The 16,497-nt window shown below is 43.3% G+C and overlaps 1 protein-coding gene across 1 annotated transcript in view; it reads right to left on the bottom strand.

Annotated features, from left to right (window-relative positions):
* Nucleotides 1-16,497, bottom strand: part of LOC108757193 (protein trachealess-like) — a 53,017-nt gene that overhangs the window by 9,212 nt on the left and 27,308 nt on the right. Inside the window, exon 2 of the mRNA XM_018501606.1 lies at nt 3,599-3,837. Within this exon, the coding sequence (XP_018357108.1) occupies nt 3,599-3,837 (239 nt within the window). The remainder of the gene's footprint in view (nt 1-3,598; nt 3,838-16,497) is intronic.

Consider the following 16,497-nt stretch of genomic DNA (forward strand, 5'->3'; position numbering starts at 1 on the left):
AGATAATTTACAGAAGATGAATTACTTCCGTAATGCGGATATTATATTATATAATAGCGGTCAACCCTCGTCGAGACGCATCAAATCCGGTACCACACCTCCACCATTTATCACAATATTTTGATAAATATAACTTGACCGCGCGTGTGTGTACCTTAGGTAGCTGGAAAAACATCTGTGCCGACATTTCCACGAGCGAGTATCGTGTAATTATCGTATACGTGTGAAAGCTGTCGATCGATTATTCCGAAGAGTCCTCGGCGAGTCGACAAATCGGCATTGAGTTTCGGAGAATCGCGAAATCATTTTACTCGGTTAAGTCGAGAGAATCTCATTCGTGCTGACGATGGCCCTGACATGCGGCGCGAACAGAAGAGGGACGCACTGGATTTAGTTTGACGAGGAGTTGCGGCACAGCGATGCGCGGCACCTAACTCAATTTCGTTAGTTTAGTTACATTGGCGGTTCGTAACGCGAGGCGTGCGCTCGTAGGGGGTTGTCGTGATTAGATTTTCATGCGGATAGTAGTAGAGGTACCTAAGCCTTTATACGTACCCGCGTACGTGGCAAAACCCCTCTCTCATTTTCTTTCTCTATCTTTTCGCGACCCTCCCGCACTGTAAATATTAACTCAACCAACCCCTCGCTCTCTGAAAATATGCGGTGGCTTCGCGGGTAAGTGAAGCTTTCCGACAAGTTCAACAATGCGGTGTCTTTATGATCTCTCCTTTGTGGAGGATTTTCCTTTCATTGATAGATAGCGGGTACATTAGCGACAATATGCAACAACGGTCTATCCTTTCTGAAAAAAATCAGCTTGATTAGTACCGGCATACCGAGAGGGATATAAAGCCTTGGCCAGCAAGAGTAACACAGTGCGCTTCAACAAACATGAATGAAAAAAGAAGTGAGAGAAAAGAATAAAAGCTGGTAGCTTGCTCCCTTTTCGCTAAATGAAGCACGAAAATGAAGGAGGCCCGCGGCGATCTTATCGCTCGATGATTGCCGACAATTCTCTATTACTATGTATCTAGAAATCTTTCTCTTTCGCAGGCTGCATGGTCACCGGAATTATAAAGGGTATCTGGAAGCTCGATCTATTGCGAAGTTTACGTGTTTCCTCAAGGAGGCTACTGTCCACAATCTTTGTCAGATATACTCCAGCGTGTCCTAGTAGTTTTTGTGATTCGCGTTATATTATGTAGAAAGGTACTTTATCAAGCCATGTAATTGCGATGTATATAAAGGTGAGGTATTTTTCAAGAAAATAGCCGGAGCACATTTTTATAAATCGAATTACGATACTACATCGCAACATGATGTCAGTTTTATCTGATAATAGAAGACACATGTCTGTAGCGAGAAGACATTCGTAATCGGAGACAAGTCGAATATCTGCCAGCTTTAACACTATTACACGCTCTTGCGATGCTTCTCTTACTCATATTTCTAATTTTTAATTTTGTTTCAATTAAATTTCGATCATTTAACGAACTATTTTTACATTCGTCTGTTAAATATTCAAATTCTTAGTACAAAACACGTGTAATATATAAAATATATATTTCAGATTATTTTAATATAATATTATATATTTGAGATAATTTTTTATTTTTATTTCCATTTTCTTATTTTGTTTCAAAATTTGTGTTTTATTTACCGATTTACATATTTATATATTTAATACTATAGAACCGCCGATGGTGCTATTTTGGTTTCGCTAATTATTTCGATTTTTTTTTGTATTCAATAAATAATACAGAAAATGTTAAAAATATATCAATATAACGTAAATAATTGTAATAATAAATAACAATAAATAAAGGGCAAAGTAACACATTTCTTTAAAAAAAAAGTCATCTAATTAAAAGAATAAATTACAAATAAAGAAAAATAAAATTGAAGAAAATATATAATAAAAAATAAAAAATAAAGAATAAATAAAAACTCAGTTTAAAGACAAATTACAAGTTTCGGCTGCCGGATCGAGTCCTCTTCAGACATTAAATATATCGAAAATAAACCGTAGTAGAAAATAATTCTCGCAAATGTTCGCATATTCGTTATATTCACAATTTCAAATTCTAATGATGCAAATATCAAAATAATTCTACACTGAAAACAAAAATAGAAAAAAATATCAAATTGGCACTTTCTGCAGGGATACCATTGGCGGTTTTATTTATTAGTATTAATTGTTAAATATCAAATTTTTATAGTATATATATATATATATTGAAAAGTATGAAATACGTATCACACATATGAGGAGCAGATTTTCAAAATGCGTTTTGTCCAAAATTTGTAAATTTTAGAAAACAAGAAAGAAAGAAAGAAAGAAATTCCACACATAAGAAAATTACGCACTTTACAGAAAATAACAATATATCAATCAGTAGGATGTGAAATATTAAATAAAATTACTAAACAATTGCTAAAAATGTTAAATAAATGCTAAATAAATCTGTTTGTCTCTAGTTATATAAAATATAACGCACTTTAAAACGTCTATGTTTTTTCACAGCATATATATAAATTAACGATAAAAAAATGCTTCCTGAACATCTCAGAGTTATAATATGAGTCTTTCAATACTGAACACTATGCCATCTCTAACTAAAAAAATGAAATTTTGGATAAAAATGCATTTTGGAATTCTGCTCTTCCTATGATGAAACATCGCGACGATACATTCCGCACGTGTCCGCCGCAACGCTAGTCTACTCCACTGCAGACGACGCGAGCGTAAAGGAATTATAACGCGGCTGACTTCCTCTCTTATTCTTATCCCCAGAGAGGAAGTTAGGCGTACGGAATATACGGGTCCCGATCCCTATTAACAGTCTGGATGACTCTCCCTTCTCTAGGTTAAATGCTGATCCATCAAAAGACATCATCGGCAGATATATCTTCGTTGAATCGGCTGTCCGGAAGCGAGACTACGTCTGTCATGATAAATTAAAACAAAATATTCGATACCACGTGCTGAATTTATATCTGACAACCATAAATAAGAACGGACGAAATTTTACATCTCACAGGAATACAAATTGATTCACTAGGCTAATTTAATTTGCTACAATAATAAACGAATAGTTTATAAAGTCATTTGAATTGTCACTTGCGCGCCGAATTGATTTTTCAGATTTATAAACGCAATCAAACTACAATACTATAGTAATATCGCGAAAAATCAATTCGGCGCGCAGTACAAATGACTACATATTTAGTATATAAATTTTTATAAAAATTATTTAAAGCACATAAGATCGACCAGCTTCTACCATTATAGACATTAAACTCTTACTCGTTGTTAATTTGCTACTAAATACCAAAGTATACTATATTCTTAATAACAAATACATTTTACTCTTGCGACGAAACCATTATAATCCAAATAATTTGCGAATCTAAATAATTTTCAATGAATGAAGTTAGTATTCTTAAGAAATCTTTCCGCTGTCAAGTTCCGTTCCAACAGAGCCAATGACAATCGTTGTAAGATTCTGCTAATTTTCTGCGCGAAATCTGCTGTGCCAGCGAACCTTTTCTCTTCCCGCGAGTCGCCAGTACGAGTATATGAAACGTATTGTCTTACCTTTGACGGATTTGCTGGGCGGTGGACCATCGCGGGACCACGGCGGATCGCCGTGGCTGGAGAAGTCGCGTAGTTTGAGGTACGAGATCGTTAGCCTTATTATGGAGGCCTTGTCCAGCTGGGAGGTAATGGCTGCCGGTAGTGGTAGCATTTTCGCGAGCTCGTAGAACTCAAAGTTTTCTTTACCCCGCCGCGACCTCGCCGCGTCTCGGCTCTTCTCCTTGCGCAATTCCAAGATGCTGTAATGCAAACACGCGCACGGTTACAGCGGCGAAAACAGCGCGTCTCTTTGGATCGCAGCAGACTCTATATAGTGAGCCGCAATTCGCACGTACAGAGAATAGTCCCCAGAGAAAAAAACAAAAAAATTATCAAATAATTCCGTCTGTTCAACGTTTAGCTTTAGGAGCCACCACACACAAAATGACACAAGCTGCATAACCATGGCATAAGACCAAACGAACATCTTACGCAAATCAATATGGTCTCTTTTTCTGATCGGATGATCATTGGCGATCACGGATGATCACCAGCGATTTTTTACGCTATGCTTTATGCAGCTTGTGTTATTTTGGCCGGTATTCATATTCAAGACCGTCTTAAGGCTCTGTATTGAGGTGTTACGAATTAATCAGAGGGCCACGTTAGCGTATTAAAATAAGAACAGACTATGAATACCACCCTTTGTGTACGATGGCCCTAACTATCGACTGTGGCTGTGGAGTCTCTGAAATTTTCCGCCATTCGCCTTGTAATTTTGGTCGATTACTGCAGGCAAACAAGTGACATTTTATTCTGTGTATAATTAATGCTGAAAAATACAAGGAAACGCAATGTGTATACAGAAGGTGGAGAATGGACGATTACTTTTATTTATCGCCTTTTCACTCATCTAAATCTAAGAATCCACATCCACTATATAATATTATATATTCGTAGTTAAGGGTTGGTTAACTAAAATTGTGAGTGCGGAAATACAACCCCTGGGGGTTGCAGACTCGATTTGATTGAAAGACTATAGTTGCCTAATGAATGTCCTGCGAGATGATTGTAAAAGCCTATGACTTTATTGTAAGTTTTAGGCCGGCATTCATAATGCGATTCTTATTTCAAGACCGTCTTAAGTAACACATCTTAAGATGCTAATACAGTCCCCCGATTGGTTTATGATATCTTAAAACTAGGGACGGTCGTAAATATAAAAGAACTGACTACGAGTACCGAGCGTACAGTGTTAGAGAAAAATTGGCGATCGGCCCGGCGGATTTACTTTACGCTTCCGGTTCCTCCTACAAAGATGCCCGTCGTTTATCGCTCTGCGTCTCCTAATGATATTTGCGAACGGCGCGACGTACGACAGAGGCGGGCATTGTTATTTCGCGCAAATGCGCGCGGCAGGAGCTGAAATTATGCGGTCGCGCAAATAGGTATAAAGGCGGAGAGGCGTGGCGACGTTGTGTGTCGCGGTGCGGCCACCGCTTAAGCGGCATACATTATTCAAGCGCTATGAAGCCCATGTTTACTGACAAGCCGACGAACGTATCCGTGAGTGAACATCGGCGGTAACGTAACCACGCCCAACGGACGGACGGCCCCTCGCGAGTGCTCGGTTTTACATTTAAACTGTAAACGCCGGCCAATTGGAAATGGTGGCGGCGACGGCGACGGGCACCGTGCGTAATCTACGTGCCGTTTCTTGGTACCGCTTGGTCGTTAACCTTCGACGACGGCGAATCGGAGAACTGGCGCGGGTGGACCACGTCGAGCGTTACTTTCCAGGATGTCGCGAGCATACGCGAAGATTTTGTTAAGTCGCGACGAATACTTGCCCAACGGACTCGTTTCGGATTCGACGTTGTGAGATTCGAACGAACGTTGCGTACAATGAAATGTCGATATTTAATGGCTTCAGCCGTCAGCTGTTTTCCATTTGGATTACGGGGGTAAGGCTTCTTACCCTTCTTCTTCGGGGATATCGCAATGAGTGAAAGAGTACATGTAAATTGGAGAAACTCTAATGTAACTTTTCGCAAGATTTGTCCCTGGGAACGCATTGAATAGTTAAGAGCTTCGCCCATTAACTCCAGGGGGGGGGGGGGGGTTCAGAAGCCGGGGACCGACTTGGCGGTGGTTCGAATCGAAATGACACGAAACGCAATGGGATTTTTATTCGTTCGTTATTGCGCTTAACGACTGTAAAACGTCGATGCTTTCCCCCATCCACCGTGAATTTTGTCTCTCCCTCGCGCGAGAGACGCGCCGACACGATGGTAACCCATTATGACCATTCTCGCTGCCACCCAAGCAGGGATCGGAAGTCGTAAAAACGGAAGAAAGGGGGAGAGAAAGAAAGAGCGTTCCTCCGATGTATATAAGCCACCACTGTTCCAGAATCTTGTTTCGGCATTTTACAGGCATTCCGCGACATTCGATCCTTCTTACCCCCTCGGTGAAGTTTCGTTTACGGGCGGACTTTCGTTTTCGTCCCAAAGGGATAATGACAGATTCCTCCCTTCCGCGACTGTTCGCGAAAATGATAGAGTACACATTTTGCAGCGCGTGCGGAGCGTGCGCTAAACTTTTCCCCACTGATGGCTTGATATCGCGATTCTTGTCGGCTTAAACGAATACAACAGCCAACCCCTTTCAACATTAAAGTAATACAAACGTAACACGAGTTTCGCGTGTCATGTTTACTCGTAGCGCCCAACTTCGCGCCCCGTCGCGTGAACACGGATCAAATTGAGACGATTAAAAGACGGTTCTGCCGTGGCGATTGGCGAGGATAAAGAATACGATGGAAGAGGGACGCAGCTTCCTTCGTTTCCTTTGACCCCGCGTCGAGTCCATTCCCCAAGAGGAACTTATATAGCCGGAGAGAAGACTAAAGCCTAAGCACGCCGAGCAGCCGCCCTCGTTCGGATCACCGCCGCGGCGAAACGCGTCTGCAGACGTGTGAAAATAAAATTACGTCCAACTTTCGGTCAAATTGGTCGGAATTGGGCGGCGAGGGCGGTAGGACGAGGGCTCGCGAGACTCGAGAATCCCGTGGGACCGGAGATAGCGGTCCCTCGCGCAACCGTCGCATATACCGGTATATATCCTTGGCGATCCTCGAGAAGGCCACCACCGTGGAGGCGTCTCTTCAGCCACTCGACGTCCTCTCGCCTCTCTAAGTGCTGCCCATCAATAATTCAGCAGCGAGCTATGACGAGCTCTCGCCCTCGAATTCCCGAACACCCTCCGTTTCTCCGTCCTCTTTCGAGCGCGGTTCGGATCACCGTAATCGTCACCGGGTGTCCAGGTTTTGACCAGGTACGAAAAATGGCGTGGTAATAATCGACTCGATTATCGGAAGGAAAGAAATGTAGTATACACATTAGTCTGATTTCTTTCAAATGTCAGCGGGCGATCCTTGACGTTGTCAAGGAATAACAACCATTTCGCCAAAGAAAATTTGTTCACATTAAGAAAATTCTTGGCAAGAGTCTCTCGATTAGGTTAATTTTATCTTTATTATCTATCGTTGTATTTTCTTTTAGCAGTTAACAAGATTACTTTAACTCTGTATCGCGCTGGCGTGATTCCCTTGGATTTTCCTCAGTCGGGATTTTACGCGATAGAAACGCAAAATTGGAAAATATAATATTTGTAGAGATTGAATACGTTCGCGTTGTACGAGATTACCACCTTGGCCGAATGATAAGAAGTGTTCGCAACCCTTTCGCAACCCCTCTGACGATGGTCGTCTCTCCAAGCTCTTGGATATGATTCCTCTCGGCAATAAGGCGGGAAGTGGGAGCGGTATCGGCAACCATAGAAATTATAATGCGCGTCGTAGCACGGACTCATCGACTAATTCAATTAAACGATTCATTTGCCGGTCCGAAGCACCACCTGAGGGTACGTCCCGGTTCCATCTGTATTTTCGCGTCCATGGCGTACGTGTGTCTGTGTGCGCGCGCGCGCTGCTCCCGTCGAAGAGGAACGTGAGTCGGAAAAGGACGAACGGACCTTCCAACCTATTCCCAGGAGAGTCGTAGCCTCGCGCAACAATACAATGCTCCTAATGTTACGGCTCCAGTTTCGACATAATTTTCTTTCGCGGTCCCTGGCATCGGGGGCTGGGAAACCGGGTGTAGCTATCGGATGCCCGGGCTTTTGTAGCGTTACGGGCGAAAAATGTCATTTCCGCCGACCGTTCCGATAACGAGGTGCGAAGAATAAGTTTTACGGTACCGGCGTCGCGATTAGATTCGCGCGAAGAATCGTAAATCGCTACGGTTCGCGAGACGATTTCGATTTCTACCGCCAGTTTCTTCAACGATTCGCTAATCCGCGAACTCTCAGATTCGTCCGGCGCAGTTAGTCTTTCTCGCCGGAGAAAGATGTCGGCGAGCTGGTGAACCCCTTCAAGCAATGTCGCTATAAAAAAAAAAAAAAAGAACAAGAGTGAGCGTTTGTCTTTTGTCGTTTACGTTCTTATTCGATGTCATGAATAATTCATGGTACACATCCCTCGCCTCTAGTGGACCAAAGTACGGTCCGCGATTTCATTCATGATGCAACGCTCGAATCATGTCGGGTTTTATAAGCGAGCGCGAAGGGGATAACACGACGCGTGTAAATTCGTGGCGTTACGCAATTACGCATAGGACGAGCCTGAAGACGTTTCTTGCCGACGTTGAATCCGATGCGAAAAGGGAAAGTTGCTTTTTCTCCTGGAATTATCCTAGAATTCTCACGTAATCATTATAAATCAAAGCTTATAGGCTTCGCTCTATATTCTAACATTAATCGTGACGTGATGGATAACGTGAGTGAGGAAACGTTTTCCACGGAACAGAGCGGAATCTGAATGGAAGTGTATAAAACAACAAAAAAAAAAAAAAGAAAGAAAGAAAGCAGAGAAAGAATAACGCCGGGAGCACTAAAGCATCCCGCTGCATCCGTGGACGTAAATCACGACCGCCGTACGCATGCATGCATACCTACAATAAAACGGAAAAGAGAGAGAGAGAGAGAGAGAGAGAGAGAGAGAGAGAGAGAAAGAAAGTCGAGATGTGCGCGCGACAGCGAGAGAGGGCGAGAGAGAGAGCGGGTAGATAGAGAGTCGGAGGGAAGTTGGCTCCTGATGACGCGCAGATAAGGGAGGGCTTAAAGTCTACGTGATGAGCTTCCCGATGCGGAGGAGCGGAGGTCGAGCCTGAGAACTTTTGGTAAATGCACTTGTAAGAGCTGTTTCTTCTTTCCTTTACATTTTAGACGCGACCCCAAACCCCTCCCCCTCCTCCCTCTGATATCAAATGTAGTTTACAGCGCGTAGCGCTTTGTCGTGCCTTTTGTTTTTACGTCGCGGAATAAAGCGCTTCCTAAATGTCCAGGTAAAGCTGACCGTTATCGTACCGTCGAGATCGCTGGTACGAAAAAAGAGTATAATAATTTCTGATATTGTTTCAGAGAATGAAAAAGTCGCGATGAAAAAGGAAAATGAGAATTACATGCAAAATGTTTCAGTAATTGTTGTAACGTATCTTCTTTTAATTCAGGTATTTTTTGTTAAATGCAGCGTATAGTTGTAAATCGTTTTGAGAAAATTATTTTTTTCAAGTGTATAAAACACAAGGCAACGTACGTGTAGAAATAATCTGCTGAAACCTGAAAATAATGCGACTTTACCGGATTGGTTGAGACACCTGGACACCCACTGAAAAGTTAAGTAGCCGACGTTCGTTCGGCTAGCAGAGAAAGCAAGGAGTTTCGAAAGGCCTCACGTCCGTGGCTCGCATCCGGATGCGCCGGTGTCTTAACTTCCGGGAACGTGAGCCCGTGGTAGGACGTATTCGTGGCGCGACACCGTCAGCGCCAAAGTCAGATATAACGACGCGGTCACTGATCTCAAGGAGTCAAAGTTAATTGTTTCGTGACACTTGGTTTCGCCATATTGTAATCTCTAGCTAGACTTATATTTAGACGATCGTACTAAATTGTCGATTAGAAGTGAATCATTCACGCATTTTTACAAAGGTTGCAAGGTTTTTCGTCGAACGAAATTCTTAAACGACTTTACATTAATTATATATAAAACTGGGTCGTGGTGAAATCAATTAGCTTTCACGTATAATGTAACTTATAAGTGGTATTTATATTCGGTTCCTATTTTAGTAATCCATTTTAAGTAATCTCTTAAGATCTTAATACGACCCTCTGATTGGCTTACGATATATTAAGACTTTGCTTAAGACAGCTTCAAATATAAGAATCGATTATAAATATCCATAAAGCCATAAAGTGGTGAACAAAAGATATCATAGCAAGACTCGATAATGGATAATTTTTGAGCCTATGATATATCAAAGGTATAACATTTGTACTTATAGGGTATTTTTGATACTTCTTAGCTTAAAAAGTATCTATTATTGTATACTTTATGTGTCTATGACATCTTTTTGTTCAATACATTATATAAGTGATACATTATAAACTATATTATATGTGAAAACTAACTCATCTCATAAGGACCAATTAGATTCGGATTTTATTCGATTTAGACTTTGGTAATCTCATTTAACCTGATGATATTGTAACAATTACGTTTTTTCTAGCCATTGATTAATCTTTAAACTGATAGTTTTGTAGTATGGTATTTTAAAAAATTATTCACTACAAAACTATCAATTTAGCGCTATTAATCACAGCTAAAAATATATAATTACTCCATTATCATCAGGTTGTCTAATCACGAGTTAATCAGAAAATGAAAAACCGAGCTATAATTAGTGCGGGGGTCCTTTCGTGAATTTCGTCGGTTAAATACTAACTCGTGATGAAAGCCGAGTGGGATATATAGTACGTGTGCGCAATAACGAATCGTGCCTCCTGAATGTGGAAAAGTAAATTACGCAGATTTTCCCTGGAACTCTCCCGCTATCCCCCCCCAAGGGATAGTCGAAGGGGTAGTAACGGCGATTAAGAGTCGCACTAGTGCGATCGGTTCGTTACTGGCGACGTCGGAAAATCAAAATAGAGGTATATACTGGGAAGGAAGGTAAGGGCGAGAGGTAACATTGACGGCTCCCCCGGTTGCCCCGTCAGCATCAGCGTTCCTCCGATCACACATCGGGTTTACGGCCGCGGCGTGACGTACTCGTCTGCCCCATTGGTTTACCGCCCTTGCGTCTTATACCTACCGCCACCCATCACCATTCCCATTATCCACTCACTGTGACAGAGCTCTCTTGGGACCGTATCCCTGTATACTACGAGAGCGGCCCTTTTCATCCGATTTCCGAAGGGCCGCTCTCGAAAATTCTCGGTGTCAACCGCCCCTCGTCGCAGGATGTACCTGCGTAATTTGTCGAAGGCGCGGGACGTGGCAGTTACGTCAAGTGACATAAATAATACATGACACATCGGGGATTAAGCGACGGCATGTTTCCAGATCATCTCATATCCTTATCGGGTAATTAATCGGGATTGTAAAGTTAATAAATGCTCGCTGCGTAATGCATCTCAAATGATGACGCTGCTATGCATCGGCGTAAATGAGAATCGTTTCACGATTTACAAAAATAATAATAAGATGAATTTCATATACAGCGAGATAATTGATGAATCGAACCGATCGAAGCGACCGATCGATGGATGATTTATCAAGCGGTCAAATCCAATAGGTGAGAACAAGGTGGTGCTGGATCGCGGATCGATTCGGCGCCAAGATCGAACGGCGCTTTACGATGTATACTTTTTAGCAACTATTAAGCATAATACGTAATTAGAGAAATAAGTATAAGAGAAACAACATGCCCTGGCTCGAGGAGAGGACCCTGACTCTGTTTGTACGGGACACAGAGGTCCGCCGGTACGAACCAGGAGTGCGTGAACGCGGGGTTGATGTTGATCGCCCCAGCGGCCCCCTGATGGGGTCCGCCGACACCCACACCGACACCGACCCCGACCGGGCTTTGCCGTTGAAAGCCCCCGTAATCCATGGCCACCTGATACGGCAGCATTTCTTCACCGTTGCTCCGCTCTCACTTATCTTCACTTGTATCTTCGACGATTCGTCCGACGACTGGTCTCTCGTCACCGCCACTGTTCACCACCCCCGTGCTGTTCACGATGCACAAACTGTCACGCGAACCGGCACTCGGTACCGTCCGAATAGCGGTCATTCACGTAGTCACGGTGTCTTCCTTGACATCGACATCGGCGTCGACATCGACGTCGACGGCGGACGCACCCCCGATCGAATCCCGGGGAATCGCGCGCGGTGAAGGGTGGACGCGAGAGCGGCGCGGAGGAGACTCTCCGAACGATCCCCGTATATATCGCCGTTGTTCGGGTTCGTGACCGAGCGAGCGGCTAGACGGGACTGTACCGTCCACGATGAGCGAGACGTCGCGGGCTGAGAGCCGAGAGCACCGAGAGAGAGAGCGCGGAGGACGAAGGAGTCGGGAGAGTACGTGAATAACGGGAGCGTGCGCCGAATAACGGGCGGAGTTATCCCGCCCACGAAACGCCCTGCTCGACGAACGATGCTGCTTTCTGGCGCGACGCGCGTCCGCCCACTCACCCTGCCTTATTTCCTTCACGTCGTCCTCGTCCTCGTCGCCGTCGTCTCCGTCTTCCTCTTCGTCTTCGTCTTCGTCGTCTTCGTCTTTGGCTTCGGCTTCGACGACCGTTTCTCCATCGCGTTTCTCCTCTTCCTCTCTGCTTCATTGCTCTACCTCTTTCTCTTTTCTTCTTCCCCCCCCCCTCTCTCTCTCTCTCTCCCCCACATTACGCGATGCGACGCGATACGATGCAACCTCGTTCCTCTTCATCGAGGATGCCGCGCGTACAGTTTTCATTTCTGTAGTATTTTTCCTCTCGAAGACTACCGTTCATACCAGCTACTACACGAAGATCATTAATACAGAGAGAAACTGTGTGCCATTCAGCAAAATTCTAGCTGTTAAATTACCATTTGCGTTATCGAGTATAAAACCTGAAAAATTTGCATACACTAAGAGCGTTTGTGGAGAGCATTATTCGCCATGATGTCGGCGTGTCGTGAGGTGTCGAGTAAGCCTTTCAATATTCGTCTCGTGCATATGGAAGCCGGGACTTTCACATCTTCTAACGGATGTCCGCGATGTCTGCGAATTCATCATATATGTGTACGCGGCTTTATAATGTTTCGCAATGCACGCGAATATTTTTTCTTATTATTATGACTTTTAATTAAAATGCGAAAAAAAAAAAACATTTTCAAAGAGGATCAAATACATTTTGAAAACGGATTGGCTTGTCGAAATATTAATAGTTATATAAAGAGAGCAGATTGCGTAAAAAAAATGATCTAACGATTATACGGATATGTCGATCATAGGCACAATTTTCTCGTGCAATCACGTATAATCTGAACGCGAATCAAAGTCACCAGTCCAAACTGTAAAGTTATTCCATGCCTAGGAATTAGCCGGTATCTATTTCAAATAGATTTCTTTTGAAGACATGAAATAAGACTGATAACTATGTAGAAATATTCTGGCTTACACGCCGATAAAAAATATTCTTCGCAATAACATTATTTCTATAATATCTTAACAAATAAATATCGACTGAAAGACACGTGTCCTTTTCTTCTATCATGTCTGCTATAAATAATTAACACTACTATGTTTCCTTAGTTCATACAACTCATTCTCTCATTTTTCTCAACAGCAACTTGACAATACATAATTGAGAAGCTACTGTCTCTCAAACTTCTAGACGCTGATACTACTTTTTTTACTATTGCAGTATACGTAATTTTAATAATCTCTCAGTTGTACGTAAAAAGAAATACGTATTAAGATCCTTAAAGAGTCGATTTGTATCGCGAATCGTGCAGAAACTTGGGATCGTCCATTTAAGATATTTGTATTTCGAAATCGCTTGTGCGACGAAAACGATAGGCGGTCGTTCCCCGTTTCCCAGATTCAAGCGATGAGGATCCAGCAGGTACATAGGAAAGACGGATCGAAGCCTAGGCACGGGGGAGAACAACGCATCGACATTGCTAGATACGACCGAGCTCGCTGCGTGTACTTAGCATGCATCCCCGATACGAAGGATTCCTTATTGTATCGTTGCACGTGAGCGTAATGCACAAATATGAACTTGGCTGCGGGCTGTGTTCCTACCCGGGAGCTTCGGTGATAACTCCGTTCTCATAATCATACATATGGATGTCCCACTCCTCGATGGTGTATACGTTGCGTTTATTCGAACAAACGTAACTCTCGTCGCGATTCTCTAGTTAAAGTTTAAGCCGCGCCACGTACTAATGCGCCCTTTGATTAATCACTCTCTCCGGTGGAAAAAGTACGGTGGCACGGGACGGCGTACGTATTGAGAATTTCACGCCTGCGTTAAAATCGAGAAGCTGTAGTCCGTTCCGTCGAGCTGGCGATAATAGTAGATAACAGGATAGAAGACGACGAGCGTGCCTCCGAGCGTATTATCGGCGGTGGAACGGCCGCGTTCGTGGGAATTCGCGCAAACTCCGGAGCATTCGTACAAAGTACGGAGGTACATGGCTTAGGAGCGCATTAGCTCGCCGGTTAATCGGCTGCTCCTTCAATCGGATAATATCGCTTTTATGTACATAACGATCCGTATCTAACCCTTTCCGGGACAATGTATCAGCGCGGACGCATAAACGTCGGCCGTCGGGTAAAGAAGGGCCCCCATTAAAAGCCACCGCCGCTCCCCCGCGGAGCCGCGGACGCGATAAGAGTTATCTCTATTCTCTAATTGAAAGTTAATTGGTCCACCGTTAGTTAGTCGTGGGAGACGACCCTGCGTTTCGCTCCTGGGTCGTCTACCACCCCGGGCTCGGGGCGGCAATTTAGGAACGGTGTACCGACAATAATGAGACCCTATCTTATGGCGTTACCGCCGACCGTCTCCGCTTCGGGTGTACACGTATTACCTACGGTGTTACGTGCGCGCCAAGTCCTCCCACGTGTTCGTAATAAACTGGCCCGCCACCGCCTCCGTGTAATCGAGAATTTCCGACCGACACGTAGCAAACCTGCGCGTACCTGAGACAGAAAGATTACGATCGGGGGAGGAGGGGGGGGGGAGGGGGGCTTTCCAAGGAGCCTCTATCGACCGCCCGATCCTCGTGCACGAGGATGCACGTGTCCTCTAAGCGGTTACGCGTGTTGCACCAGTTAGTAGTGGTTACTGATCACTACTAGACGGGAAGAGATAATATCGCGACGTGTAAGACGAACGAGCGTATAAAACGAACGAGCATCATTCGCGTTGAAAAGTAGAGTGCATTGATTGTGAATTATCATTTAAGAGTGGAGGGCTAATTTTGTGAAATTACTTCTCAAAATACTACACTTACTACTGTACGAATACATTACTAAGTGACGAGAAAATTATTGGTGCTATCCGAGCTGGATTTTACCCAGACAGTATTCAATATTTGTATAATATTTACAAAATATTTCGAAATATTTATAAGACTCTTATTTGAAATATTTTGTAAATATTTTTGTGGTCTTAGATTGCACAGATGAATTTATTGTAAATGTTCCAGTAAACGCTGAAATGAAAGTACTCGAAGACATTAGAGGATCCAAGTAAAAAATAGTTACTGTAAATATTTATTTATATTCATCATAAATATTACATAAAATATTTAGTCTACATTTTAATAATATTTCGAATAAAGCTTTATCTAAAGTATTGTTTAAAATATTTATGTAACATTTCAAAAAAATGTATCGTAATAAATATTCTGTGCCGTCTGGGTAATGCTCAAATAACATTTTGGTGTGCATTTATATATACTTTATATATCACAATTGAATGAATGTAAATTCACATCGGAAAATACTAATAGAAATACTAATAGCACCAAACTCAAACTCGGAGTAAAAAAGAGTAATATTGAAAGGTAGAAATTTTGTTATTCGCGCGAAGAATCTTTTTCACTTAATGAACGTATAAAAAGTGTTGTAGAAAAGACAAGTAGAAAACAGAGAACGAAGATGTCCCGACGCTCACAGATCAAAAGGGCAAACGGCCTGTCCGATCTTGCTCGTACGGGATATTTACCCATAGGGCACATGGGAGATATTCGTGGGTACACGAGGGTTGACGTACATGCACATACATATGTAAGCGTATGCGGCTCCCGTAATTTTTCAAATTGCACCACTGTCATTCACCCTCCCGACCTTATCGTCTCGCAAACGGAAACGCGCTGCTCTTCCTCCCCGCGCGACTCTGTTCGTCCTCCTTTCGTCTTTCCCCGACGATCCTCCCTCTGATTTCGCCTACTCCCGTCTTTGCCTCTCTCGTGCCAAATTCTCCCTCCGCTCACCAAGGCACAAGGGGAGCCTGGCTACTAACGAGAAACGAAGTTATTTGAGGGTGCTACAGAAAGGAGTCGGACAATCATAATAATCAAGTGCGATTCGCGTTTATTGTTGGCGATTATTACTCGCCACCCTCTCGTGGTTGGAAAGGCTCGCGCGCCTCTCTCTCTCTCTCTCTCTCTCTCTCTCTCTCTCTCTCTGCCGCCGCAGCACGGTGGTAATAAATAATAACAACCGAATGAATCTTCGCACCGCGGCGCGAAATAAATAGAGTTAAAAAGTTCGCCGATAGCGAGAACTCCTGTGAGATAAGTCTCTGTGAAATATTTTCGAGGCGGCTCCTCTCCATCCGCGACGCTTCCGCCGCGTCTCGTAATGGCTAAGCTCATTTCGCCCCATCGGTTTTCACTTAATGAATCTTGTCCTTTTTATGAATTTACTTCCTTAAAAATTTACTATCTCTGCTGTATATGCGAAAAGAACGGTTTTGCTGAAATGTCTGACAAGCTAAATACATACCTGAAAATCATTTTG

This window comes from Trachymyrmex septentrionalis, unplaced genomic scaffold, assembly GCF_001594115.1.
Source record: "Trachymyrmex septentrionalis isolate Tsep2-gDNA-1 unplaced genomic scaffold, Tsep1.0 scaffold134, whole genome shotgun sequence".
NCBI lineage: Eukaryota > Metazoa > Arthropoda > Insecta > Hymenoptera > Formicidae > Trachymyrmex > Trachymyrmex septentrionalis.